This window comes from Mandrillus leucophaeus, unplaced genomic scaffold (assembly GCF_000951045.1).
Source record: "Mandrillus leucophaeus isolate KB7577 unplaced genomic scaffold, Mleu.le_1.0 Scaffold322, whole genome shotgun sequence".
NCBI lineage: Eukaryota > Metazoa > Chordata > Mammalia > Primates > Cercopithecidae > Mandrillus > Mandrillus leucophaeus.
The window spans coordinates 691,631-718,641 of NW_012103388.1; the positions used below are offsets into that span (position 1 = coordinate 691,631).

A 27,011-nucleotide genomic window follows, 5' to 3' on the forward strand; every position below is an offset into this window, starting at 1 on the left:
GCACGGTGGCTCAGGCCTATAATCCCAGCACTTTGGGAGGACGAGGCAGGCAGATCACCTGAGGTCAGGAGTTCGAGACCAACCTGACCAACATGGAGAAACTCCGTTGTCTCTACTAAAAATACAAAATTAGCTGCGCATGGTGGCACATGCCTGTAATCCTAGCTACTCGGGGGGCTGAGACAGGAGAATCGCTTGAACCCAGGAGGTGGAGGTTGTGGTGAGCCCAAGATCACGCCATTGCACTCCGGCCTGGGCAACAAGAGGAAAACTTCGTCTCAAAAAAAAAAAAAGGCAATAGGCTGGGCATGGTGGCTCATGCCTGTAATCCCAGCACTTTGGGAGGCTGAGGTGGGAGGATCTCATGAGGCCAGGAGTTCAAGACCAGCCTGAGAAACATAGTGAAATCCCTGTCTCTACAAAACATGGAAATTAAAAAAAAAAAATTACTTGGGCATGGTAATGTACACCTGTAGTCCTAGCTACTTGAGAGCCTGAGGCAGTTGGGTCGCTTAAGCTCAGGAGTCTGAGGATGCAGTGAGCTAGGACTGCACCTCTGCACCCCAGCCTAGGCAACAGAGCAAGACCTTGTTTCTTAAAATAAAACAAAAACAGGCCAGGCACAGTGGCTCACGCCTGTAATCTCAACCCTTCGGGAGGCCGAGAAGGGCGGATCACGAGGTCAGGAGATGGAGACCATCCTGGCTAACATGGTGAAAACCCGTCTCTACTAAAAATACAAAAACAAAATTAGCTGAGTGTGGTGGCGGGTGCCTGTAGTTCCAGCTGCTCGGGAGGCTGAGGCAGCAGAATGGCGTGAACCCAGGAGGTGGAGCTTGCAGTGAGCCAAGATCCTGCCACTGAACTCCAGCCTGGCAGCCTGGGCAACAGAGCGAGACTCCGTCTCCAAATAAATAAATAAATACATAAACAAACAAACAAACCAACAGTCAAAATATTTGAACAGATATTTCACAAAAGAAGTTGCATAAATGGGCAGTGAGGACATGCAACATGCAACATCATTAGTCACTAAGGAAATGCAAATTAAAGTCACAATGAGCTACCACTACATACCAAACCAGAATGGCTAAAATTGGGGGGGCAGAGACAAAGTAAAACTGCAGTATGAATTGTTAGCAAGGATGTGAAGCAACTAGAACAAAATCTCATACTTTGTTGGTGGGAATGGAGTATAACCATTTAGGAAAATAGTGTGGTGGCTTCTCATAGAGTTAAACATATGCTTATATACCTACCATATGACTCAGCAATTCTGTTCCTATGTATTTATACAAAAGAAAATCTATGTCCATACAAAGATACAGACACAAGTGTTCCCAGCAAGCTTAATCATTACCAAAAACTGTAAAAAACCCAAATATTCATCCACAGATAAAGTGAAAATTCAGTGCAAACAAAAGCAATATACCTCTATAATATTACTCAGCAGTAAAAAATGCAACTATTGATACACACAACATGTTGTATATCTAACACATTATGCTAGCAAAAGAAGCCAGACACAAGAATATGAACTGCATGATGTGTGAAAATTGATGATATGAATTGGGTCACCCATGTCATACCCAACTAAAACAGAGTAGAGAAGCCGGGGGGGAAAGCAAGCAGGGCACAAAACATTGCTCTAGAAATGTAATTCTCTGTGAGTCCAGCTGCTGAAACTGCCTGTTGTAACCTGAGATCAGTTTAATCTACAACTGCTGAGACAACTTGTTGCAACCCAGAACTATTTTTCCTGCCACCTTCACATGTCAATCAGAGCTGACCAGCTTCCCAGAACCTTAACAGTGCCAATGAATTTTCTCGAAGAGCAATTCATGTCATGTCTCTTTTTTAACCTCCAGCCTTCTCTTTGTTCTTCGGACATACCAGAGACTATCTGGTCTGTGTGTATGCTTTGAACTGCAATTCCTTCTTCCCAAATAAAATGTTAAATTTAGAGATTCACTTCTACATTTTTTTAAAAAATGAGACAAGAGTCTCGCTCTGTCTCCCAGGCTGGAGTGCAGTGGCACAATCTCAGCTCACTGCAACCTCCCAGGGTTCAACTGATTCTCCTGTCTCAGCATCCCAAGTAGCGGAGACTACAGACGTGCACCACCATATCCTGCTAATTTTTGTATTGTTAGTAGAGACAGAGTTTCCCCATGTTAGCCAGGCTGGTCTCGAACTCCTGACATCAAGTGATCCACCTGCCTCAGCCTCCCAAAGTGCTGGGATTACAGGCATGAGCCACTGTGCCCAGCCTACCTCTACATTTTTAATTTGACTTTGACAGATGCCACTTACGCAAAACTCTAGAAGGACAAATCCAAATCCAATCTACAATGATAGAAAGCAAATCAACGGTTGTCCAGAATCTGAGGTGTAATGTGGGGACCGGGTGATAAGGAATGCAAAGGAACCTTTTTGGGGTATTGAAAATATTCCATGTATCCTGACAGTGATAGTTGGTACATGGGTTTAGCTTTATGTCACGTCATTAAACTGGAATATGATGATGACTGCCTAGATTACTGTCTTCCAGAATACCCAAACTCCAAACTATAAAGGGAAAAAAACAACAAATCCCATGCAAACTTTTTCGTTTTCTCAATCTCATCTCCCCCTCCCCACCCCACCCCACCCTGTGCCTCAAGGCTTGCTATAGGCAAAAAGAGATGGGGAAAAAAAAAAAAAAACCTGCAGAAAACAGAGACGAGGCAGACCCAGTGGTGGGCATAAGACTAAATACATCCCAAGTCAGAAAATGCTAAAAAGGTGTTCCCATAAATCAAAGATTTAACAAGACAATGATGGGGCAACATTTAAAAAAAATGTAATACAGAAAGTGTTGATTTCACAGACAGCCAAGCTGTCCTTCAAGTATCAAAGACACTGAAAAATAGTTTTAACATACAACAATTTAGGACAGGGATCCCCAGAAACTGGACTGCACAGAAAGAGGTGAGAGGTGCACAAGCGAGCATTACTGCCTGAGCTCCACCTCCTGTCAGATCAGCGGTAGCATTAGATTCTCAGAGGAGCACAAACCCTACTGTGAACTGCACATTTGAGAGATCTAGGTTGTGTGCTCCTTATAAGAATCTAATGTCTGATGATCTGAAGTGGAATAGTTTCATCTTGAAACTATCCCCTTCCCCTCAATCCTGGTCTGTGGAAAAACTGACTTCCATGAAATCAGTCCCTAGTGCCAAAAACATTAGGGACTAACGACTTAGGGAATTCTACACCCATGAGCCTTTTCTGAGGAATTTACCAGCAGATGAACTTCATTCAAGTTCAACCAAGAGATGACAGAACATGTCAGAAAAAAAGACCGAAGGTGAACATTTTAATATATGTATATAAAAGTAGACCTACAAATAAAATGTACATAGGGATGAGGAAGGAAGATTAAGGTACAAATTTTATACAAATGTTATATTAAAATATATATAAATTATGCAATTAAAATATATATATTTAATATATACATATATAATATATATTATATATATTTAAGATCCAAGTGTTTGCCAGATAAACAATTTGGAAATATTTTCCTTGTGGCCTGTTTATTCATTTCCTTGACAGTGTCTTTCACAGAACAAAAGTTTTTTAATTTTCTGAATTCCAGTTCATTAATTTTTCCTCTTGTAGATCGCTCTTTTCATGTGTTATCTAAGAAATGTGTGTAACCCAAGGTTACAAAGATTTTCTCCTATGCTTTGTTTCAGAAGATCTCCAGTTTCAGGCTTGCCCTTTCTCTTAATCGTCATCCTTTAATTCCCATCTATTACCTGTATAAAAACTATTGTGTACATGTTCTATTTTCTCTGCTTTCCCCCACTTTAACTGCATAATTTCTATATATACAAATGTTATATTTGTGTATATATACAAATATATTTTTAATATAAATATTCATATAAAAATATATTATACAAATATATATACACGTTATGTCTGTATATATTTTTCATATATTTGTATATATAAAAATGCAAAAAGGAATGTATATAAAAATTTGCTTTACATATTTGTATATATAAAATATATATACAATATATATTTTTATTGTATAAAATTGTATATATTGTATATAAATACATATATAAATATAACATTTGTATAACATTTGTTTATACATATATAAACTCTTAAAAACTCTTGATCATAAGAAACCAACACAAGAAACAAAAACGGGCCAAAAATTTAAACACACACTTCACCAAAGATACATAAATAACAAATAAGCACAAAAACAGATGATCAACATCTTTAGCCATTAGAAAAATGCAAACTAAAACCACAATAATAACCACTTATACACCTATTAAAATGGATTTTAAAAAATCAAAAGAACTGAGAATTACCAAATGCTCACAAAGTTGGACAGGAACTGGAACTCTCATCATCAATGACAGAAATGCAAAATGACAGTCATTTTGATAAAGAATTTGTTAATTTCCTTACCAAAGTTTACACTTATCTAATGACTCATCAGTCATATTTCTAGATAGCAAAAGCATATGTTCACGCAAAATTCTGTACGTGAAGCTTTATTATATTATCATCAGAAAAACTGGAAACCACCCAAATGTCCATCAATAGCAAAAAAGATCAAATTTAATTTCATAAAATAAAATGCTTCTCGGCAATGCAAAAAAACCATCGTCTAATATTCAAAATGACACAGATGATCTAAAAAAACATGCTGAGTTAAAAAGTCTGATGCAAAAGGGTACATGATAACGTAAAACTCCATTTATGTGAAGTTCAAGAATAGACAAAAATGATCTATCATGATGGACATAAGAACAGTAGCTGCCAGAGGCAAGGGATAAGGGTAATTGATTTCAAAGGTGCATAAAGGTGATGAATATGTTCAGTATCTTGATCGGCATGATGATTACACAGGTATATATATTTGACAAAATTCACTGAGCTATACATTTAATAGTTGTGCACTTTATTGTTTATAAATTATACTCAATAAAATGCTGTTAGCTTTGTAAAAAGGCATCAGTATATCTATTTTATTAAGGTATTATTCTGTCATCTCTCCTTTTTTAAAAAAATATTACTTCCTTAAACCAAATTTAACTATTTATTTTCTTACCGGAAGCATGATGTTCCATTCTCTTTTATTTTATTTTTCTGAGTAGGAGATGCTTGAAGCGACAGAATTTTATTTCCAGGCAGAGTAATTTGCTTTAGAATGGAAGCTATAAAAACAAAACAAGAAAAAAATAGAATACAAAAAAAGCAATCATGTCACATTAGGAAAAATCCAGGGCAACAGTTTTTAATATATATAGAATAATCAAAGAAAATTCCAAGTTTCCCTAGAACTATGCTTAAATTCAAACATGACAATGAATTTGTTCCCTGAATAAGAAATAATCGCATAAAGTAAGAATCTTTCCATTTCTTTTTAGATAGTCTATGGAATTAGCAGTATTACAAAAATATCATGAAGTAAAAGGCACCTGAAACATGTTAATAATACACTGCTTCTATTGGTGTATTTTAAAAATACATAAAGCTCTACCTGACATTGGTAAGACTGATTTCCCAGTCTACCTGACTTGGGTAAGACTGATTTCCACACATATGTATGGATGTACATGCATACAAGTATGTATGTAGAGAAAGAACTACATTTTAAGAAGAAATATTCTATAGCAAATTTTATAAGTTAAATAAGTCCTTATTTACTAATAGATTGTTTTATCAAATTACAGAATACCATGAATAGTTGTTTTTTTTATTCCAAAACAACATATAACCCTAAAAAGTTTACATGTATGTAAAAAGAAATGTAATCATAGCTGGGCGCAGTGGCTCACGCCTGTAATCCCAGCACTTTGGGAGGCCAAGGTTGGTAGATCGACCACTTGAGATCAGGAGTTTGAGACCAGCTTGGCCAACCTGGTAAAACCCAGTCTCTACTAAAACTACAAAAATTAGCCAGCTGTGGTGGTGCACGCATGTAATCCCAGCTACTCAGGAGGCTGAGAACACGAGAACTGATTAAACCTGGGAGGTGGAGGTTCACTGAGCTGAGATTGTGCCACTGTACTCCAGCCTGGGCAACAGAGCAAGACTCTGTCTGGGGAGAGAAATCTAATCATTATCTTTCTGTTTTCTTTCAATAGGTGCCAACTTTAAAAGACCAAGCCTGTCTTCACTTAACATAGCAACAAAAAAGTTATACAAAACCCCTCCACGTTCTAATCCAGCGTGATGGGACTAAGATGCACCAGCATCTACCTGGAGGAAACTGACTGGTAGGTATTACGGTATTCACTGGCATCGTCTTCTGTCCACATTTCTGAATGGTCAATGTTGAGGAATGTGAAAGTGTGGTCACTTGCTTTTCATTGCCTCCTGAAGGCTGCTGAACTACCTGAAACAATGAGAACTATCAATATAGTCGTTCAACTTAAGGCTTTAGAAAATGATAAGATTTCAGGTTTAAACAACAGACTGTGTTCACCCAGCCATAAATATACCTTTATCTTAACATAACAAGAATGTCTACTTTAAATTTGTACGAAGCAAAATTATCCTGTTCAAAAGTAAAAAACATTACTATTTCACATACATTATTTTTAAAATGGAATTTAAAATTTTATTTCACCATGCTCAATTTAAATCTCCCTATAAATCTATTTCCAATTGTTAATTACAGTGAAAAATTTAAAGCATATATAAAAATAGACAGGATAAAACAAAACCACCTATACCATTACCCAGCTTCAACAATGATTAATTCTTGATCAATCTTGTTTCCATCTACACCCCTACCCACTTCCCTGCCACTCTCAATTATTTTAAGGCAAATCTCAGATATATCGCTTTATCCATAAATATTTCCAAATATATCTTTAAAAGATAAGGACTTTTTATGTGCCATTTTAACAAAGTATTTTCTTTTCTTTTCTTTTTTTTTTTTTTTAGAGAGAATATTGCTCTGTCACCCAGGCTGCAGTGCAGTGGCACCATCTTGGCTCACTGCAAACCTCTGGCTCCCAGGTTCAAGTGATTCTCATGCCTCAGCCTCCTCAGTAGCTGGGATTACAGGCATGCGCCACCATGCCTGGCTAATTTTTGTGTTTTTAGTAGAGACTAGGTTTCACTATGTTAGCCAGGCTGGTCTCGAACTCCTGACCTCAAGCGATCCGCCCACCTCAGCCTCCCAAAGTGCTGGGATTACACCTGTAATCCCAGCGGGGATCACACAGGGCGTGTGAGCCAGCGCACCCAGACTAAATTATTTTCTTAAACCATCGCTTGAAAGCAGGAGGCGGAGGCTGCAGTGAGCCGAGATTGCACCACTGCACTCCAGCCTGGGTGACAGAGTGAGACCCTGTTTTTTTGAAACAAAACAAAACAGGTAGGAAAACAGTCATCATGTATTTGAGCCAGCTATTGACAGTGAACTTAGACTCATATATGGCAAATACAAATGTGCCATGGTCTTGCCAAAAGACAGAGTTCTAAACAGAATTTTTGAAGTTCAATTTATTTAACTTATGTGTATTACTTTAAAAAAGTAACAAGAAACACAACATGTCCTGGTAAGTAATCATACAGTAACTAATGTCCCTAGAGAAGAAATATTAGTCAGAATAATTCAATTGCCTTTATTCTTTGAGAACAGACAAGAACTCTTTTAAAAATGATACATTTCAATGAAGCTGAGATCATATTCATGTACTGTAGTTCTAAGGATCAGGCTTAAATTATACAAAGTAATATACAGGTACCATTTTATGCATTCAGACTGAAACTCAAGAGAAACACTCCCAGCTTATTTTCTGGTTATCTGCTCTGTCCTTCTTGATGCTCCTTATTAGGTATTCCTGTCAGTATTTTAATTATGAAAGACAGTAATATTCAAAAATTGTTTAGCAGTGTGAAAGTTGTCAGAATCAAAATGAAGTCACTTGTGTTTGAAAGAAAACAAAAAACAAAACTCTAACAAATAGAGCTAGGGAAGGAAGACTAAGAAGAGAGGGTTCTCATGCTTGTATGCCTGATCACAAACACTACCCCAATAGACCGCCAAAACCACAACCTTGCACAAAGGCCATAGCAACAGTACACAAAAAATACTTCTGCAAGGACATCATCTGCTCAGCAACTGCCTATTTAAACCTGGACTGGTGTCACCCTTGTTACTGAGCTTTGTAGTCAAGGATAATCATTTCAAAACAACTATGTAATTCTTCTCATTTTTCCTTTTAAAATCTGTCCTCCTTTACTCAGGAAGACTGCTTGAGGCCAGGATTTTGAGACCTGACTGGGCAATAAAGCAAGACCCTGTCTCTAACCATAATAAAAAGTTTTTAATTAGCCAGGCATGATGGCATGCACCTGTAGTCCTAGCTACTCAGGAGGCTGAGGAAGGAGGATTGCTTGAGCCCAGGAGATCGAGGCTGCAGTGAGCCACGATGGCACCACTGCACTTCAGGCTAGGCAACAAAATGAAACCCTGAGTCTTTAAAAATTAAAAATAAAAAAAAACCTTTGTCTTCCTTTATCTTCCTGAATACACACAGTTTACTCGGTACCTGTATTCCAACTGCAATGCTCCATTTCCAATTACATATCCTATTCTTTTAAAGAATCTCTTTGTTATTTAGGCTGACACCAGTTAGTCTTCATATCATTTTTGATGGGGACACAAAAATATAACACAAAGTTTTGAGTTGGGACTTAACAACCTTCTATCCCCATCACTTCTCATCTTAATGACTCTAACACCTGGAACAATATATGTGTCTAGTCTAACAAAAATATGGGAGGCATACTCCTGAACATCTGCTAGGAAAAACAAAATGAGTGATAATGTAAGAGAATTCATTAATGTTCTTTCAAAGAAAGTACCACATAAAACCACAGTACTAAGCAGATCATTTCAGCTCAGGAGTTCGAGACTAGCCTAGGCAACATGGTGAAACCCTGTCTCTACTAAAAACACAAGAAAATTAGCCGGGTGTGATGGCCTGCTCCTGCAGTCCCAGCTAGTCAGGAGGCTGAGGTGGCAAGATCATCTGAGCCCGCAAAGTCAAGACTGCAGTGAGCCATGATCATGCACTCTAACCTGGGTGACAGAAGTGAGACACTGTCTCAAACACACACACACACACACACACACAAATGAGAAACATTAAAAAGGAATTTTTAAATCTATGATTATTAAAAGAAATGTATGTATTCTTCAGTTAGATTAACCCCAGATTTGATCCAGTGCAGCAATTCTTATATTTTAAATGATTATTTGCTATATTTCTTATAAGCTGCATGGAATATGTTATTTTATAGCAACATGAGTGTTTTTCTCCTCACTTAGAACTAGGATTAAATTGGACTATGGTTTATAATGGATTCAATGATGATATTCCTTAATTAACTTTCAAACTCGAGTAATATTAATTTTCTAACTTAGTTTGAAAGAATGCCCTAGTTCAATCCTCTCTATGGCATTACCATATAGAATGGTTTATGTTGTTTTGCTCCAGGTAGATCTGTTGTGAAATAAATTACAATCCATCTTCAGTGTCTGGCCACTCGGGCTCTTGCCACTTTAAATAGGTAGGTGCAAATACTAACATCAAATTTACTGGCTAAACTTGAAACAAAGGACAAACAAGAAAGTAGAATTCACAGGGAAAATTAAATTATTAAAAATGAAGGTAGGGTAGGAAGTAAAAAAAACCCTAAAATTTACCATCAGATTTTTTTGCATTATTTCTTTATTGAAATGATTTATAATGTATAACAAGTCAAACCTACAAACAAAAATGCTGTCAAGATATTATCATGAGACAGCTCCTGCCTCAGGACATTCCAGAAACCGAGAAGTTCCAAGAGCACCATACCGTAATGGAGAGATCATCTGGGTTCTAGTCTGAGATCCATTACTTGACTGTTTTTTGTTTTGTTTTGCTTTTGTTTGAGACGGAGTTTCGCTATTGTCACCCAGACTGGAGTGCTGTGGCACGATCTCGGCTCACTGCAACCTCTGCCTCCCGGGTTCAAGTCGATCTCCTGCCTCAGCCTCCCAAGTAGCTGGGATTACAGGTGCCCACCACCACACTCGGCTAATTTTTGGATTTTTAGTAGAGAGGGGGCTTCACCGTGTTGGGCAGGCTGGTCTCAAACTCCTGACCTCAGGTGATCTGCCCACCTTGGCCTCCCAAAGTGCTGAGATTACAGGCATGAGCTGCCATGCCCGGCCACTTGACTGTTACTGGATGAGTCGGCTCAGAATTTCTGGATTCTTAGTTTTCTCCCAACCTTTTAATCATAAAATTATTTTAAAATCCATAGCACATAATGACATGATTTTAAAACTATGTAGCTATAAAGTATTATTTCACCCTAGGGACCTATATGCTATAGATGCTCAATAAAGATTAGCATTGATTCAAGAATCAATTATGACACATAAAGAGGATTTCAATTCTGTTCAGTACTACCAAAAAGAGGCCTTTCCCTGGGGCAACTCCTCTATTCCAGTGGTTCTCCAACCTGGCTGCCCAGAATCATTGCTTCTAAAAATGTTGTTTCATCTCTGAGATTAAATTCAGGCACCCAAGAGAAATCCTGCAAGGCAGTTACATTTCTCCATTCGAAAATGAGATGCAGAGTGGGAAGGGATGAGAAAAGATTAGTGCCCAGAAAATGACCATCACTCTGTCTGCTCAAGAGTTCAACTACTCTCCAATTCTGGTCACTGATCAACCCCTTTCGTTCTATGTCCAAGGCTGCTCTGTTGCCTCAGATGGCAATCACTCAGATACTTCTTATTCTGATAACACAAACAAGGCTGGAAAGGCTACACAAGAAGCAGAATGAACCAAAACAGAGATTTAAAACATAGCCTCTAATGCAAAGCATTACAAAAGAGAAAAAGGACATTCACCAAAAGAAGAGCAAGCTCTGTTATCATAGAAGATAGGGAAGAACTTTACTAAAAACATTATGATTTTTAATTAATGCACCATGTAGTATCCCTCATGAGTTAACAATACTTTCATAGTTTTTTGGTAAAACTTATCTTTTCTTAAATTAAGAAGAACATTCTAAACACTAATCGACAAACAGCTAAAATTTCCTTCTTTCACCCAAGAACCTCCCAACCTACTAAGTTGAGGAAAAAAAACACAACAATCAGACAAAACAAAGGATATTCTGCAGATATTCTGGGCACTTAAAACACTACAATATAATGAACAACCACAAAAAGCTAGAAAAGTATTCTAGATTAAATGAGCCGGGTACAGTGGCTCCTGCCTGTAATCCCAACACTTTGGGAGGTCGAAGTCGAGAGGATCACTTGAGGCCAAGAGTCTGGGCAACATGGCAAGACCCTCTCTCTACAAAAAAATAAAAGTTAAAAGACGTTATTGGGACAATTACAGAAATACTGTACCAATATTAATTTCCTGTGTGTGACAATAGGTATGTTGTGGTTATGTTTTACAAAAAAAAAAACCTTTTAGGAGATACATATACTGTGCATTGTCATAATTTTTGCAACCATTCTCAGATGGTTCAGTAAAGACTTATGTGTTTGCTGCTGGGTGTGGTGGCTCATGCCTGTCTGTAATCCTAGTGCTTTGGAAGGCCAAGGCGGGTGGATAACTTAAGGCCAGGAGTTGAAGACTAGCCTGGCCAACATGGAGAAACTCTATCTCTAACAAAAATACAAAAATTAGCCAGCACGGTGGTGCACACCGGTAATCCCAGCTACTCAGGAGGATGAGGCATGAGAATTGCCTGAACCTGGGAGGCGGAGGTTACAGTGAGCCAAGATTGTGCCACTGCCACTGCACTCCAGCCTGGGCGACAGAGTGAGACTCTCTCTATCTTAAACAAAACAAAACAAAAAAAAGACTTACATGTGTGTTTATAGGTGTGAGTAGAAAGAGGAAAACAAAGCAAATGAGGTAAAAAAAAAAAAAAAATTTAATTGGTCAAACCCGTGAACAGTATACAGTCTTCCCAGTTTTTTTTTTTACTAGTCTTACCAGTTTTCCGAATGTTCAAAATTTTCAAAATAAATAACTGAGGAAGAAACAAAATGTTACTCACTAGTTGCTTGACTTGAACTGCCTGTGGAATCCCAGCTGGTTGTGAAAGGACAGGGCCTGGCTGGGCAAGTTTGATTTGAATTGGAGTCCCAATAACAGGCTTGTCAGATGTGGTCCCAGCAGAAGTAACAACAGGTTTCACAGATGGAAGACAAATAGCTGCACCTGAAGTTTCTCCAAAAGTTACTGCTGGAAGGGACAGTGTTACTGCTGTTCCAGAGACAACTGGCTTTTCAGGTTGCAGTGAGACCGTGGTCACTGTGTTTGGTACAGATGTCACAAGTGGTTTTGAAGTCTGAAGCAAAACAGTTCCAGCTGTTGTTCCTCCTGTTGCAGCAGCTGGGCCCACAGAATGAAGTGTCACAACTCCAGCTTTTGCTCCCACTGGACCAGCAAGTGGGTTCAAAGCTTGCACTGACACAGTTCTGGGTGCTGTTGCTCCAGAAACAATAAAGGACTTTTCAGACTGGCTTGAGGACACTGTTGTTGTCACCACAGGAGAAGTTGTTACTGTTGTAGTACAGGTAGCAATGACGATCTCACTAGAGGTCTGCTGAACACATTGCTGGATGAAGCTCTGGGAGTTAGGCAGAAGTTGTCGTAAGGCAACCACGCTTTTCTGGAAACGTAGAGGAATGGAAAAAAACACTGCTAACAAATCAGCTACGTGTAAAACAAAATGTGGTATTTCATACCTTTACAACTTAAAACCAATCAAAAGTGTATCAAGTATTTCAGTTGAAGACAGCTGGTATCACTTACTTATATCCTGTCAATATCCAGGATACAATCAGTTTGAAGCTCAAAAGTGCTTGTTTTCCAATATGAAATTACTATATCTCAGTATTAAACTTATTTGTATTCCCTCAATATCAATTTGGTACAACATGTATGATACTTTTCTATAATCATCTAAACCCTATAACAGATCATTAACAACTTCAGCATTTGTAAGTTTATTTAAACCACAGCAGAATCTAGGTCTCTTCATTAAGTAACTTTCAAACTTTGGATAGAAATAGGTGCAGTGGCTCATGCCTGTAATCCCAGCACTCTGAGAGTCCAAAGCAAGCAATCACTTGAGGCCAGGAGTTTGAGATCAGCCTGGGCGATATGGCAAAACCCCATCTATACAAAATATACAAAAATTAGTCAGGCATGGTGGGCACACACCTGTAGTCCCAGCTACTCGGGAGGTAGAGGTTGCAGTGAACTGAGATCATGCCACTGCACTCCAGCCTGGGTGGCAGAGTAAAACCCCATCTCAAAAAAAAAAAAAAAAAAAAAGGAAAGGAAGAAATAGTCTTTAAAAGCCTGGGCAACATGGTAAAACCCTGTCCCTACAAAAAATACAAAAACTAGCAGGGCATAGTGGTGCATGCCTATAGTCCCAGCTGCTGCAGGGGCTGAGGTGGGAGGATCACTTGGGCCCGGGAGGTTGAAGTTGCAGAGAGCTGTGATCACATGACTACACCCCAGCCTGAGTGACAGAGCAAAACCTCATCTCAAAAAAAAAATTTTTTTTAATAAAAACAAAGAAATATCTTTAAATCAAAACAAAATTAAATACAAAGTGAATTTTACGATCTGAAAGAACTGAGCTAGCATATTTTCTTTTTTTTTTTTTTTATTGAGACGGAGTCTCACTCTGTTGCCCAGGCTGGAGTGCAGTGGTGCAATCTCAGCTCTCTGCAACCTCTGCCTCCCAAGTTCAAGCGATTCTCCAGCCTCCTGAGTAGCAGGGACTACAGACACATGCCACCACTGGCTAATTTTTGTATTTTTTAGTAGAGACAACCGTGTTAGTCAGGCTGGTCTCCATCTCCTTGCCTCAGATGATTCGCCAACCTCAGCCTCCCAAAGTGCTGGGATTACAGGTGTGAGCCACCACACCCACCCAAGCACACTTTCTGACTGTCAGCATCCATCTTTGTATCCTACTTAAAGAGTAAAGGCAGTTCAAACTAAAAACTCGTAGGCTCTGCCTTTTCATCCCTGGAGTTTTCATTTGTTTAGTCAACAGAGATGGAAAGCTAGGGCTCTTGTATCAAACAGCCAAGTTGTGAATGCAAAGGAAAAGTTCTTAAAGGAACTTCAAAGAGCTACTCCATGTGACACATAAATGGTAAGAAAACGAAACAGCCTTATTGGTGACATGGAAAGTTTGAGTGGTGTGGACAGAAGATCAAACCAGCACAACATTCCCTTAAGCAAAAGTCTAAACCAGAGTATAGCACTAACTCTTCAATTCTATGAAGGCTGAAAAATGAGGAAGCTACAGAAGAAAAGTATGAAGTTAGGAGAGGCTGGCTCATGAGGTTTAAGGAAAGAAGCTCTCTTGATAACTAACATAAAAGTTCAAGGTAAAGCTGCAAGTACTGATGCAGAAACTGTAGCAAATCATACAGAAGATCTAGCTAAGATTTTTTTTTTTTTTTTTTTTTTTGAGACGGAGTCTCGCTCTTGTCACCCAGGCTACAGTGCAATGGCACGATCTTGGCTCACTGCAACCTCTGTCTTCCGGGTTCAAGCAATTATCCTGCCTCGGCCTCCCAAGTAGCTGGGACTATAGGCATGCGTTACCATGCCCAGCTAATTTTTTAACTTTTTTCAGTAGAGTTAGGGTTTCTCCATGTTGGCCAGGCTGGTCTCAAACTCCTAACCTCAGGTGATCTGCCCACCTCAGCCTCCCAAAGTGCTGGGATTACAGGCGTGAGCCACCACGCCTGGCCAACAACAGATTTCCAATGGAGACAAAAACAACCTTCTATTGAAGGAAGCTAGATCTTTCATAGCTTTTTGCTGAGGAAAAGTCAACGCATGGCTTCAAGGCTTCAAAGGACAGGCTGACTTACTTGTTAGGGGCTAATGTAGCTGGTGACTTCAAGTGGAAGCCAATGCTCACTTACTATTCCAAAAATCCTAGGACTCTTAAGAATTATGCTATATCTACTCTGCCTGTGCTCTATCAAGGAACAAAGCATGGATGACAGCACATCTATCCACAGCATGGTTTACTGAATATTTTAAGCCCACTGTTGAGAACTACTGCTCAGGCGGGGGGCAGGGGGGAATTCTTTTCAAAATATTACCACTCATTGACAATACACCTCGTCACCCGAAAATTCTGATGGAGATGTACAAGGAGATCAATATTGGTTTCCTGTCTGCTAACACATCCATTCTGCAGTCCACATACATCAAGGAGTAATTTTTACTTTCAAGTATTATTTAAGAAATAGATTTTATAAGACTACAGCTGTCACAGACAGTGATTCCTCTGATCAATTTGGGGGCAAAGTCAACTGAAAACTTTCTGGAAAAGATTCACCATTCTAGATGCCATTAAGTATATTTGTGAGTCATGGCAGGAGATCAAAATATCAGCACTAACAGGAGTTTATAAGAAGTGGATCCCCATCCTCATGGATGACTTTGAGGGGTTCAGAACTTCAGTGGAGGAAGTCACTGCAGATATGGCAGAAACAGCAAGAGAACCACAGTTAGAAGTGGAACCTGAAGATGTGACCGAATTGCTGCAATCTCATGATAAAACTGGAAGAGATGAGGAGTTGCTTCTTACAGATGAGCAAAGAAAGTGGTTTCTTGAAATGGAAGCTACTCCTGGCCAAATGTTATAAATGTTGTTAGGATGGTAACAAAGAATTTAGAATATGACAACAACTTAGTTAATAAAGCAATGGCAGGGTATCAGAGAATTGACTCCAATTTTGAAAGAAGTTCTGCTGTGTGTGAAATGCTATCAGACAGCACTGTATGCTACAGAGAAATCTTTTGTGAAGGGAAGGATCAACTGATGACACAAATTGCACTGTTGTCTTAATTTAAGACATTGCCACAGCTGGGTGTGACCACCTTCAGTGACCACCACCTTGACCAGACAAAAGCCATCAACATTGAGGTAAGAGTCTTCACCATCAAAATATTATAACTTGCTGAAGGTTCAGATGATTGTCAGCATTTTTTAGCAATAAAGTATTTTTTAATTCACCTGTGTAATTGTTTTTTCAAATATAATGCTATTATAAACCTAATAAAGCATACCATAAAAAGTTTTATATGCATTTAGAAACCAAAAATTTTATATGACTCACTTTATTGTGATACTAGCTTTCTTATGGTGGTCTGAAACCAAACCTGCAATATCTCTGTGGTATGTCTGTATATTCTTATACAAGCATTAAACAATATAATCATGAACTTATGTTCATGAATAAAATGTTACTTCTCTTTTTTCAAAGTGTTCAAATTAAAAGAATACTATGAATATGCTTTACAGCTTACAAAAACACTTACAAAAAAAAAACAAACTCAGGTTTCTCCCACACTGTCAGTTATCTTCATATTCAACTGCTGTCATATTGAAATAGTCCAGTTTTTAATTATTTTAGAGTAATCTAATCCAAATTATTTCTTCTAAGTGAAACATAACTCTACCTTAAGAAAAGGAACCAGGTGAGGCTGAGGTGAAGACTTGAGTTCAACATACAGTTTCCTAGTAAATTCTTCTGCTTCGATTTTTGCATCCTGAGGGATGGGAGAAACAGAAACAATTTTAAGTCTACAAATATTTTAAAAGAGACAAAGTATATAATTCAGGATTGTAGATATAGCAAACTTTTCACAAATGATAAAGTCAATTAAATATAGGCCTTTTTTCATGCCAGTTATGAAATGTGTAAGCATAAATAATAGAGATGTTTATTCATACAGAATACAATGAAGGGGTGATTTTTTTTTTCTTTTAAAGATCCCAGGAAGCAAAGAGAAGAGCTGACAGGCCAAGTAATACTACATTATTACAATCTGTTAAGAACAATTAAGAAGTGAAGGTACAGGTGTCTTAAATTTCTTAGGGTAGGGAACAGGAAGTTATTCAGTTTGGAGACCTTGATGTTTCAGTTCTCTAAAACAATTTGGAAATTAATCTGCTAGCTTGCTGCTGTTCTTTGCACACAAGAGTCAGGGACAACATTTCCAGAATTAGTAGAAGTATTTCCAAAATACCCTGACGCCAGTGATAATGTGTAAGATGTAGCTGATTGAATTATCTTATTCTTTTCAAAAGTATAAAATATAGTTTTTAAAATTTTGCCTACTAGAACATATTTTATACTTAATAAAGACTGTAATTGTGTGGTGACAGAGAACATCTGGTTTGTTCTTCATGAAGTCATGGAAGGAGCATTCAAGTAAAGGTAACTATGACCTTAGATTTAAAAAAAAAAAAATTCAGCTTTTATTTTAGAATCAGGAGGTACAAGTTTGGGGTACAGGTAGTGTACCAGGTACACTCGTCACCCAGGTAGTGAGCACAGTTATCTGGGAAGTAGTTTTTTAGCCCTCACACCCCCTCACTCCCACTTTCTAGTAGTTCCCAGTGTCTATTGTTCCCATCTTTATGTCCATGTGTACTTAATGTTTAGCTCCCACTTATAAGTGAGAACATGTAGTATCTGGTTTTCTATTCCTGCATTAATGTGCTTAGGATAATGGCCATTTATGCTGCTACAAAAGACATGATCTTGATCTTTTTTATGGCTGTGTAGTATTCCATGGTGTATATGTACCACTTTTTATTTATCCATCCCACTGTCAATGAACACCCCTGCTGATTCCATGTCTTGGCTGTTCTGAGTAGTGCTGCAATAAACATACAAGAGCGTATGTTTTTTATAGAATGATTTATTTTCCCTTGGATATATACCCAGTAATGGCATTGCTGGGTCAAATGGTAGTTCTATTTTTAGTTCTTTAAGAAATCTTCAAACTGTTTTCCACAATGGCCAAATTAATTTACGTTCCCACCAACAGCGTATAAGTGTTCGCTTTTCTCCACAGCCCCACCAGCATCTGTTTTTCCACTTCTTAATAACAGCCATTTTGACTAGCATGAGATGGTATCTCACTGTGGTTCTGATTTGCATTTCTCTGATGATTAGTGATGATGAGCATCTTTTCATGTTTGTTGGCTGCTTGTATGTCTTCTTTTCAGAAGTGTCTGTTCATGTCCTTTACCCATTTTTTAATGGGGTTGTTTTTTTCTTGTTGATTTTTGTTTAAGTTTCTGATTTTTTCTGTATATTAGACCTTTGTCAGATACATAGTTCGCAAATATTTTCTTCCATTCTGTAGGTGGTCTGTTTACTATGTTGACAGTATCTTCTGCTGTGCAGAAGCTCTTAGTTTAGTTAGGTTCCACTTGTCATTTTTTGTTTTTGTTGCAACTTCTTTTGGAGAGTTAGCCACAAATCCTTTGCCAAGGCCAATGTCAGGAAGGGTATTTCCTGGGTTTTCTTCTAGGACTTTTACAATTTGAGGTCTTACATTTAAATCTTTAATCCATCTCAAGTTAATTTTTATATATGGTGAAAAGTAGGGGTCCAGTTTCATTCTTCTGCACATAGATAACCAGTTATCCCAGCACCATTTGAAGAATCAGTCCTTTTCCCACTACTTTTTTTTTTTTAGATGGAGTCTCACTGTGTCACCTAGGCTGTAGTGCAGTGGCAAGATCTTGGCCCACTGCAACCTCCCCCTCCTGGGTTCAGGCAATTCCCCTGTCTCGGCCTCCTGAGTAGCTGGGACTATAGGCATATGCCACCACACCCAGCTTATTTCTATATTTTTTTAGTAGAGATGGGGTTTCGCCATGTTGGCCATACTGGTCTCAACCTCCTGATCGCAAGTGATCCGCCTGCCTTAGCCTCCCAAAGTGCTGGGATTATAACAGGCATGAGCCACTGTGGCCAGGCCCCATTACTTATTTTTGTCGACACTGTCAAAGATTAGATAGTTGTAGGTGTGCAGCTTTATTTCTGGGTTCTCTATTCTGTTCAATTGTTCTATGTGTCTATTTTTGTATCAGTGCCATGCTGTTTGGGTCACTGTAGCCTTATAGCATAGTTTGAAGTCAGGTAATGTGATGCCACTTGGCTTTGTTCTTTTTGCTTAGAATTATTTTGGCTATTCAGGCTCTTTTTCGGTCCTATATGAATTTTAAAATAGTTTTCTCTAATTCTGTGAAAAATGACATTTATAGTTTGACAGGAATAACACTGAATCTGTAAATTGCTTTGGGCAGTATGGCTATTTTAATGATATCAATTCTTTCAATCCATAAGCATGAATTTTCAGCAGTGTTTTGTATTTCTCCTTGTAGAGATCTTTCACCTCCTTGGTTAGCTGTATTCCCAGGTACTTCATTTTTGTGTGTGTGGCTATTGTAAATGGGACTGTGCTCTTGATTTGGCTCTTAGCTAGAACGTTTTTGGTGTAGAGAAATGCTACTGATTTTTGAATACTGATTTTATACCCTGAAACTTTACTAAAGTCGTTTATCAGTTCTAGAATCCTTTTGGCAGAGTCTTTAGGATTTTCTAGGCATAGAATCATATCATCAGTGAAGACAGAGTTTTACTCCTTTTTTTCCTATCTGGAGGCCTTTTATTTCTTTCTCTTGCCTGACTGCTCTCGCTAAAACTTCCAGTATTATGTTAAATAGGAATGGTGAGACCTTGTCTTGTTCCAATTCTCAAGGGAAATGGTTCAAGCTTTTGCTCATTCAGTATGATATTGGCTATGGATCTGCAAGACTATTTTCAGAATGACACTGTAAATCCATAACAGCAGTTCCAAAGAACTGAGGAACTTTACACATTGCTTACACTATTGAGCATTTCAGGAGTATGTGTGGTCTACATTATTTTCCATTAATACTAATATCTTGGAGAGAAAGCCTTTTTCACTAAGCTAATATTTGCACAGATGGTGCAAAGGCAACAATGGGTTAAACTACTGGTAAGAAAGGCAATGGCAAAGTGAAACAGCTGACATCACATTCTACAGTGCTATGTGCTTGGAGGGAAAAAAAAAAAAAAGAAGAAGAAGGCCAAGTACAGTGGCTCACACCTGTAATCCCAGTACTTTGGAGGGCCAAGGGTGCAAGATCACTCGAGGCCAGGAGTTGGGAGACTAGCCTGGGCAACACAGTGAGACCCTATCACTACAAAAAAAATATTTTAAAATTAGCTGGGCATGATGGCACACACCTCTAGTCCTAGCTTTTGGAGGGTGAAGTGGAAGGAGCCCTTGAGTCCTAAGTTTGAGGCTGCAGTGAGCTAGTATCATACCACTGCACTCCAGCCTGAGCAACAGAGCAAGACTCTTACTCTAAAAAATAAAAATAAAAAAAATAGAGCCAATTTCGCTTTGAAACATCCTTGGATGAAGCAGTAAAAATTAACTTTACTAAATCTCAACTCTGCAGTAGAAACCTCTTTAATTGTGTATAACAAAATAGAAACCATACATAAAGCATTTCTGTTGCAGATCAAAGTAAGAGAATCTAAGAAAAGTACTGTAATTGAGTCGCTAGCTAAACTAGCCACTTTTTCCCATTTTTACTGAAAAGAATGGCAAAGCAATTGTGGTTATTCAGACTTGGGTATTTGTTAGCTATTTTCTCAAGAACAAACTAAACCTCTAATAGTGAGGAAAATAATTGATACCATTTGTTGCTAATGATAAAAATTAAAGCTCTCAAGCCAAAATTACAATTTTGAAAAATGTATAACAACTATTCTGAGCTTGATAGCTTCCTGGTATAAGAATTTTCTAATAAGGTTGGTGAATTTAATGAGCATGTTATTTTGATATCTTAAATAATAAAACTGGAAACATTTGAAAGATCTGCATAACTCAGTGAACCAGTATTTTTCCCAATGAACGATGAATGTCATTACAAAAATCATACGTGGGTAAAAGATCCATTCAGGGTGCAAGATAAACCAGTAGACTCTGAAGACTATCCACCATGATCCGGAGAAAAGCTATTTTAATAAGATAATCACTATTCCAACCACGTCTCTTCACAAGACCAGATATTCTTCAAATACTTCCAAAAAAATAACACATCACAAAACAGACTAAATGCAGAAGAGCATATGAGAATCCAGCTGTTTTCCATTAGGTCAGCCGCTAAGGAGATTTGCAAAATTGGTACAGCAATGCCACTCTTTCATTCAATTTTGTTGTTGTTTTGGAAACTCGGTTTTCACTTAAATGCTAGTTATGTTAACGCTTAATGGGTTTACTGTTTTTATTTTAATAAACAAGCTGGGCACGGTGGCTCTGTAATCCTAGCATTTTGCCAGGTCTGTAATCCTACGGTCTGTAATCCTAGCACTTTGCCAGGCCGAGGTGGGATGATTACTTGAGCTCAGGAGTTTGAGATCAGCCTGGGCAACATAGCAAGACCCTGTCTCTACAAAAAAGTTTAAAAAATGAGCCAGGAGTGGTGGCACATGTCAGTGGTCCCAGTTACCTGGGAGGTTGAGGTGGTAGGACTGCTTGATCCCAGGAGGGTCAGGACAGCAGGGAGCCTTGTTCATGCCACTGCACTCCAGCCTGGGTGACAGAGGAAGACCCTACCTCAAAAAAAAATTTTTTTAATACAAAAATGTTGAACATTTTTCAGTTTTAATGTTAATCCCACAAAAACAAAATGCCTTGGGGAGTCCTCAAGTTTTCAGAATATAAAGGTATCCTGAAACCAAATTATTTTAGAACTGCTGTTTAGTCATTCTAAAGTAAACAGATCTTAAAACCAGAGGCAATATTTGATTAATTCCTAACTGCTCCTATCTGTCCATAAAATTCACCCACGTTTTGTGGTTAAAAAGTCTTTAATATTTTATGGGATATGTGTTCCTTTCCATCATGTCTCTTCATCTAGAGTATTCCATTTCAGAGAAACAAGTCATCATATCCCCTTTCAAAACTAGCAAACCTTGAAAAGGGAAGATCAAAAGCTCAATGTTTACTTTTAAAAAGACACCCAAAAGTTGAATTAAAAATTTGTTAGTATGACGTATTTTAGACATCCGAAATAAAAACATCTTCCCAAATGAAAAACTAACCATTTCAAGTGTGCTTTATTTCTAACATCTTACAGGCAGCATTAAAAATAGTAGTAAAGAAGGTATTTTAATATTTATAAACTATGCTTGTTTTTGCTGTATAATAATTGAAATATACACATTTTCTACTGGGGAAAAAAGGACAATTTTTATGTGAAAAATATAATTCTAATTACGTGGTGAGAGAAATCTGTATATTATAGTAGTTCAAAAAATCCAAATCCATTTGTCTGTTACGTCCTCAGCATGCCTTAAGCATATAATATGAAATATTTGCTAACTTCCACCTTCACTCTTTTTAGTGTACCTATATATTTTACCTGAAAGAGGACGTAAGAAACCAAAGGCATATAATTTGGTGGCTAAAAGACATAGCACCTTGGCATTCATAAAAATATCAATGATCATCATGTTTAACATTCTCATCTGTAAGATGAGAATCTTATAGATAAGGAAAGTGAGGCCTAAGAGCATTAACTAACTTTTGTGGTCCCAAAGCTTCATGTCTATCGGACATACGAGAACTGAATTTCGTTATCTATTGATAGCCTGGCTTTCTGAGATTTCATAATTCTTTTTTTTTTTTTTTTCGGAGACAGAGTCTTGCTCTGCTGCCCAGACTAGGGTGCAGTGGTGCAATCTCAGCTTACTGCAACCTCCGCCTCCCAGGTTCAAGCGATTCTCCTGCCTCAGCCTCCCAAGTAGCTGGGATTACAGCCATGTGCCACCACACCTGGCTAATTTTTGTATTTTTAGTAGAGACAAGGTTTTACCATGTTGGCCAGTCTGGTCTCAAACACCTGACCTCAGGCGATCCACCTGCCTCGGCCTCCCAAAGTGCTGGGATTACAGACATGGGCCACTGCACCCAGGCAAGATTTCATAATTCTAACAACAATTTCCTATTGACTAAATAATGAACCTTCTCTCCGAGGCCCTCTGTATGGTAAGCGAGGCAAGACTGATGAACAGAAATAATATATATATCAAAACATCATGTTGCATATCTTAAACATAAACAATTTTTAAAAAGGTAAATTTTAAAAAGAAATATACAATAGGTTTATCTAGCCAAGATTAATAATCTTTACAAAGCTTTCAAGAGGCAAAAAACAAAATTTATCAAGAACTACATTTAAAATAAATCTCAGGCCGGGCTTGGTGGCTCATGCTTGTAATCCCAGCACTTTGGGAAGTCAGGGCGAGTGCATCACTTAAAGCCAGGGAGTTTGAGACCAGCCTGGCCAACATGGCAAAACTCCATCTCTACTAAAAATACAAAAATTAGCAGAGTGTGGTGGTGCACACCTGTAATCCCACCTACTCGAGAAGCTGAGGCACGAGAATCGTTTGAACCCAGGAGGCAGAGGTTGCAGTGAGTCGAGATCACGCCACTGCACTCCAGCTTGGGCAACAGAGCAAGACTCTGTCTCAAAAAAATTAATTAATAAATTTAAATAAATATCATTTAAAAATATGCATTTCCCAATTAAAACATGTTATATGGTTTCTACCAGAACCTGCAGGATTTTATAGCACTACTTACCAAAAGTTGTTCCACCAGCTTCTTCACATTTTGTCCCATTTCTGGGGACTGTGATCCACTACATGCTAGTTTTATTAACATTGCAAGGAAGTTCTTGCATTTCTTCACATTTTCTAGCATTGTCTAAATATGAAAATGTAAATATAAGCAAACACAAGTGTTAGTGAGCAAACAATTCAAAAAATCTTGCAAGGAACAAGATTTATATAAGGTGCAAGTAAGAGCTTACCGGAGAAAGATTAACCTGAACAGCTGCTGAGTTCTCTGCTTTAAGATTGGGCTCATTTGAAGGAGTGGATGATGCTCCCAAACTTGAAGGCTTCAGGGTAGTTACAGTATTCAACGGCTTTCCAGGAGTAACTGTGACGACACTGGTTGGCACAGTCACAGACTGAAATTAAAGGTATTAAATATTTAGGCATGTATTACTATGACACATTAGTGGGTGCCTCATTTCACACTCATCAGACAAGTTAATTTTGACATCTGTGGTTTTATGTTATGCTCTACTAGTCTAAGGTAATATAACACAGTTCTAGGAACTCTTGAGTCTAGCAGATCTGGGTTTCATTCTCACCACATCTATCTACTATTTCATTACCACCTACCAAGTGTTGACTGCAGGCAAGTTACTTAATCCTGCTAATCCTGATTACTCTCTGCAAAAACAGGGATAGGAACGGTACCTGCTGTCCTAGGATTTTTTGTGAAAAACAGTGCTAAAGCAAATAAGTCCTCAAAAAATATTATTAACACTCCAAGAAGTATTTGAAAGTCTTTATGAGAACATAGAATACTCTGCTTTTTCTTAAGAACAGAGCAGAGCAATCTACTTATTATCTAACATTCAGATAAACTGCTTTTATGTAGACTATTAAAGTAAGCATGAAGAATATTACAAAATGTGGTATGTTCACACTGAAAAGAATTTCAGTTGTTTCCTCTACCTTCTATCAAAATGAGGTGTGACTCTAGCACCACCTACAGGACAAAAACCTCATACAAGAAATCACAAGTCAGGTAGTAATTTAGAAAATCACATTGAGATAAAGCAACAATCTTATTTTAAAGACAAACACTAAAAGTTAAGAACATAATAAAAGTTTGGGATCAGGAATAAGGAATAGTATTTACATACAATTCACACAGAAAACGGAACAATGCACCATCATTTAATTTAAATGTCTATGTTCTACAAGCATGCAACTCTAAAAGGTCAAGTTGCTATCACCTTCAAGAAAACTTCCTTCTATAATGGTCAAGATAAGTGAATTTGAATGTACAACAAAATCTCCGACATTAGAGAGACTGGAACATATATTAGACAAGAATGTTCTGAGGGTAACAAACGGGAAGGAGGACAAGTGCAGTGGCTCACACTTGCAACACCTGCACTTTGGAAGGCTGAGCCAGGAGGAGTGCCTGAGGACAGGAGTTTGAGACCAGTCTGGGCAACATAACAAGACCCTGTCTCCAGGAAAAAATTTCCTTTACAAACGGGAAGAACATTTAAAATGCTGAGAATTGACAGGAGAGGGGTGGGGACACATGGTAGCCCTAAGGTGGGCTTGGGATATATGGGCCTTCATTTTACTATTATTTTTTTCAAAAGCAAACATATTACATATGTGTACATATTACATGTAGTCTTTTGTTTGTATGTATATTTCATATTAATGCATAATAAAAATATTAAATACCATATACTAATACATTTGAAACAAAACCAAAAGGGTTTTTGGAAAAACATGAAGTGACAAAATTAGCACAAAACACAGAAACTAGAATAGACAAATAAAAGATAATGAAATGATAACCAAAAAGACCTCCCTCCCTCAAGTCTCCAGACTCAGATACTTTCCATGTGATTTTTCCACACTTTTGCCTAACTCCTGTCTTAGACAACATGTTCCAGAAAAACAGAATAAGGAAAGCTGTTCAGTTCATTTTATGACAAAGGCTGTAACATATTTCAATACTGAATAAGGATAATAGAAGAAAAGTAAACTAAAAGCTCATCTGGCAAAAACTTTAATAAGATTTTTAAATTACTGATTAATGATGAGGACTAGAACAATAAAGTTTTTAACAAAAGAGAAAAAATTAAAAATTACACCTTAATACAATTTTGTTAAATATAGATAGAGCCTCAAAGGCAACATTCAAAAGGAAGTCGCCCTCCTTTTCATATCCTTAGTCCTGCTCTCCAGAGACAACGACCACGCAGCTTCTTCTGAATTCTTGCGGAGATTTTCTAATACATTTTTAGTTTTCTGTACAGTAAATAAGCCTCTTTCTTTAGTCTGTCTTATAATCAGTCATTAACTCTCTCCATAATTAAGAAAGTGTAATCTGGAATTTTAGCTGGTGGTTATGATCACCTCTGAGGACTGATGGGAGAGGTTTCATGGGGGCGTACTGTCCCCCTCCCTCAGGAAGCAAGCTAAAGTCCAACTGAAATGTGAGTTTAGGAAAAATGTCCTATCATTTATAAGAAGAGGGACCATTTATGGAATTCTTTTTATCCTGTCTCCGGTAAAAAAAAATCTGTCCTTCATAACACCTTCTAGTATAGCTACTACTTGTATCTCACCACAGCGGTCCCCAACCCCCGTGCCGCGGGCGGGTAAGGGTCTGTGGCCTGTTAAGAACAGGAACACACAGAGGCAAGTGAGCCTTATTGCCTGAGCTTTGCCTCCTGTCAGATCAGCGGCGCCATTGCAATCTCATAGCAGCGGGAACCCTCTCGTGAACTGCGCATGCAGGCGATTTAAGCTGCACTCTCCTCATGAGAATCTAATGCCTGATGATCTTGATAGACGCAACCCGGTAGACATGGTGAAGGTCCCAGAAGAATCGCCCACACGCCTGCCCACTGGGAGGAGGGGTGGAGCCTCGGGAAGATCACACCCTTTGCAAGGGGGAGGAGCCCGGCCTCTCCTGTTCCTGTGTGGTGACCCCGAGATTCAATTTGTGAGATGGGGGCCTGTTAACGGGAACCCCTCTGGCTTTGCTGAGTTTTTTTTTCCTTTTTGCCTAATAAATTCCATTTCCCCTCATCCTTCAAAGTGTTTTTGTTTTGTTTTGTTTTGTTTTGTTTTGTTTGAGACGCAGTGTTGCTCTGTCACCCAGGCTGAAGTGCAGTGGTGCAATCTCGGCTCACTGTAATCTCCAACTCCCTGGTTCAAACGATTCTCCTGCCTCAGCCTCCTCAATAGCTGGGATTACAGGCGCCCACCACTACACCCGGCTCATTTTTGAATTCTTAGTAGAGACAGGGTTTCACCATGATGGCCAAGGTGGTCTCGAACTCCTGATCTCAGGTGATCCACCCGTCTAGGCCTCCCAAAGTGCTGGGATTACAGGTGTGACCCACCGTGCCCAGCCCAAAGTGTCTTAAACTCAGTC

At 38.4% G+C, this 27,011-nt stretch overlaps 1 protein-coding gene across 2 annotated transcripts in view; it reads right to left on the bottom strand.

Annotated features, from left to right (window-relative positions):
- TAF4B (TAF4b RNA polymerase II, TATA box binding protein (TBP)-associated factor, 105kDa) overlaps positions 1-27,011 on the bottom strand; it is a 175,942-nt gene that overhangs the window by 104,111 nt on the left and 44,820 nt on the right. The window contains exons 4-9 of one of the 2 annotated variants that reach the window (XM_011988045.1): positions 23,833-23,994; positions 23,604-23,726; positions 16,575-16,664; positions 12,118-12,735; positions 6,283-6,418; positions 5,129-5,234 (exon numbers count right to left, since the gene is read on the bottom strand). In XM_011988045.1, the coding sequence (XP_011843435.1) occupies positions 5,129-5,234; positions 6,283-6,418; positions 12,118-12,735; positions 16,575-16,664; positions 23,604-23,726; positions 23,833-23,994 (1,235 nt within the window). Of the gene's footprint in view, positions 1-5,128; positions 5,235-6,282; positions 6,434-12,117; positions 12,736-16,574; positions 16,665-23,603; positions 23,727-23,832; positions 23,995-27,011 lie in introns of both variants that reach the window. The other variant, XM_011988044.1, reaches the window with a different exon arrangement.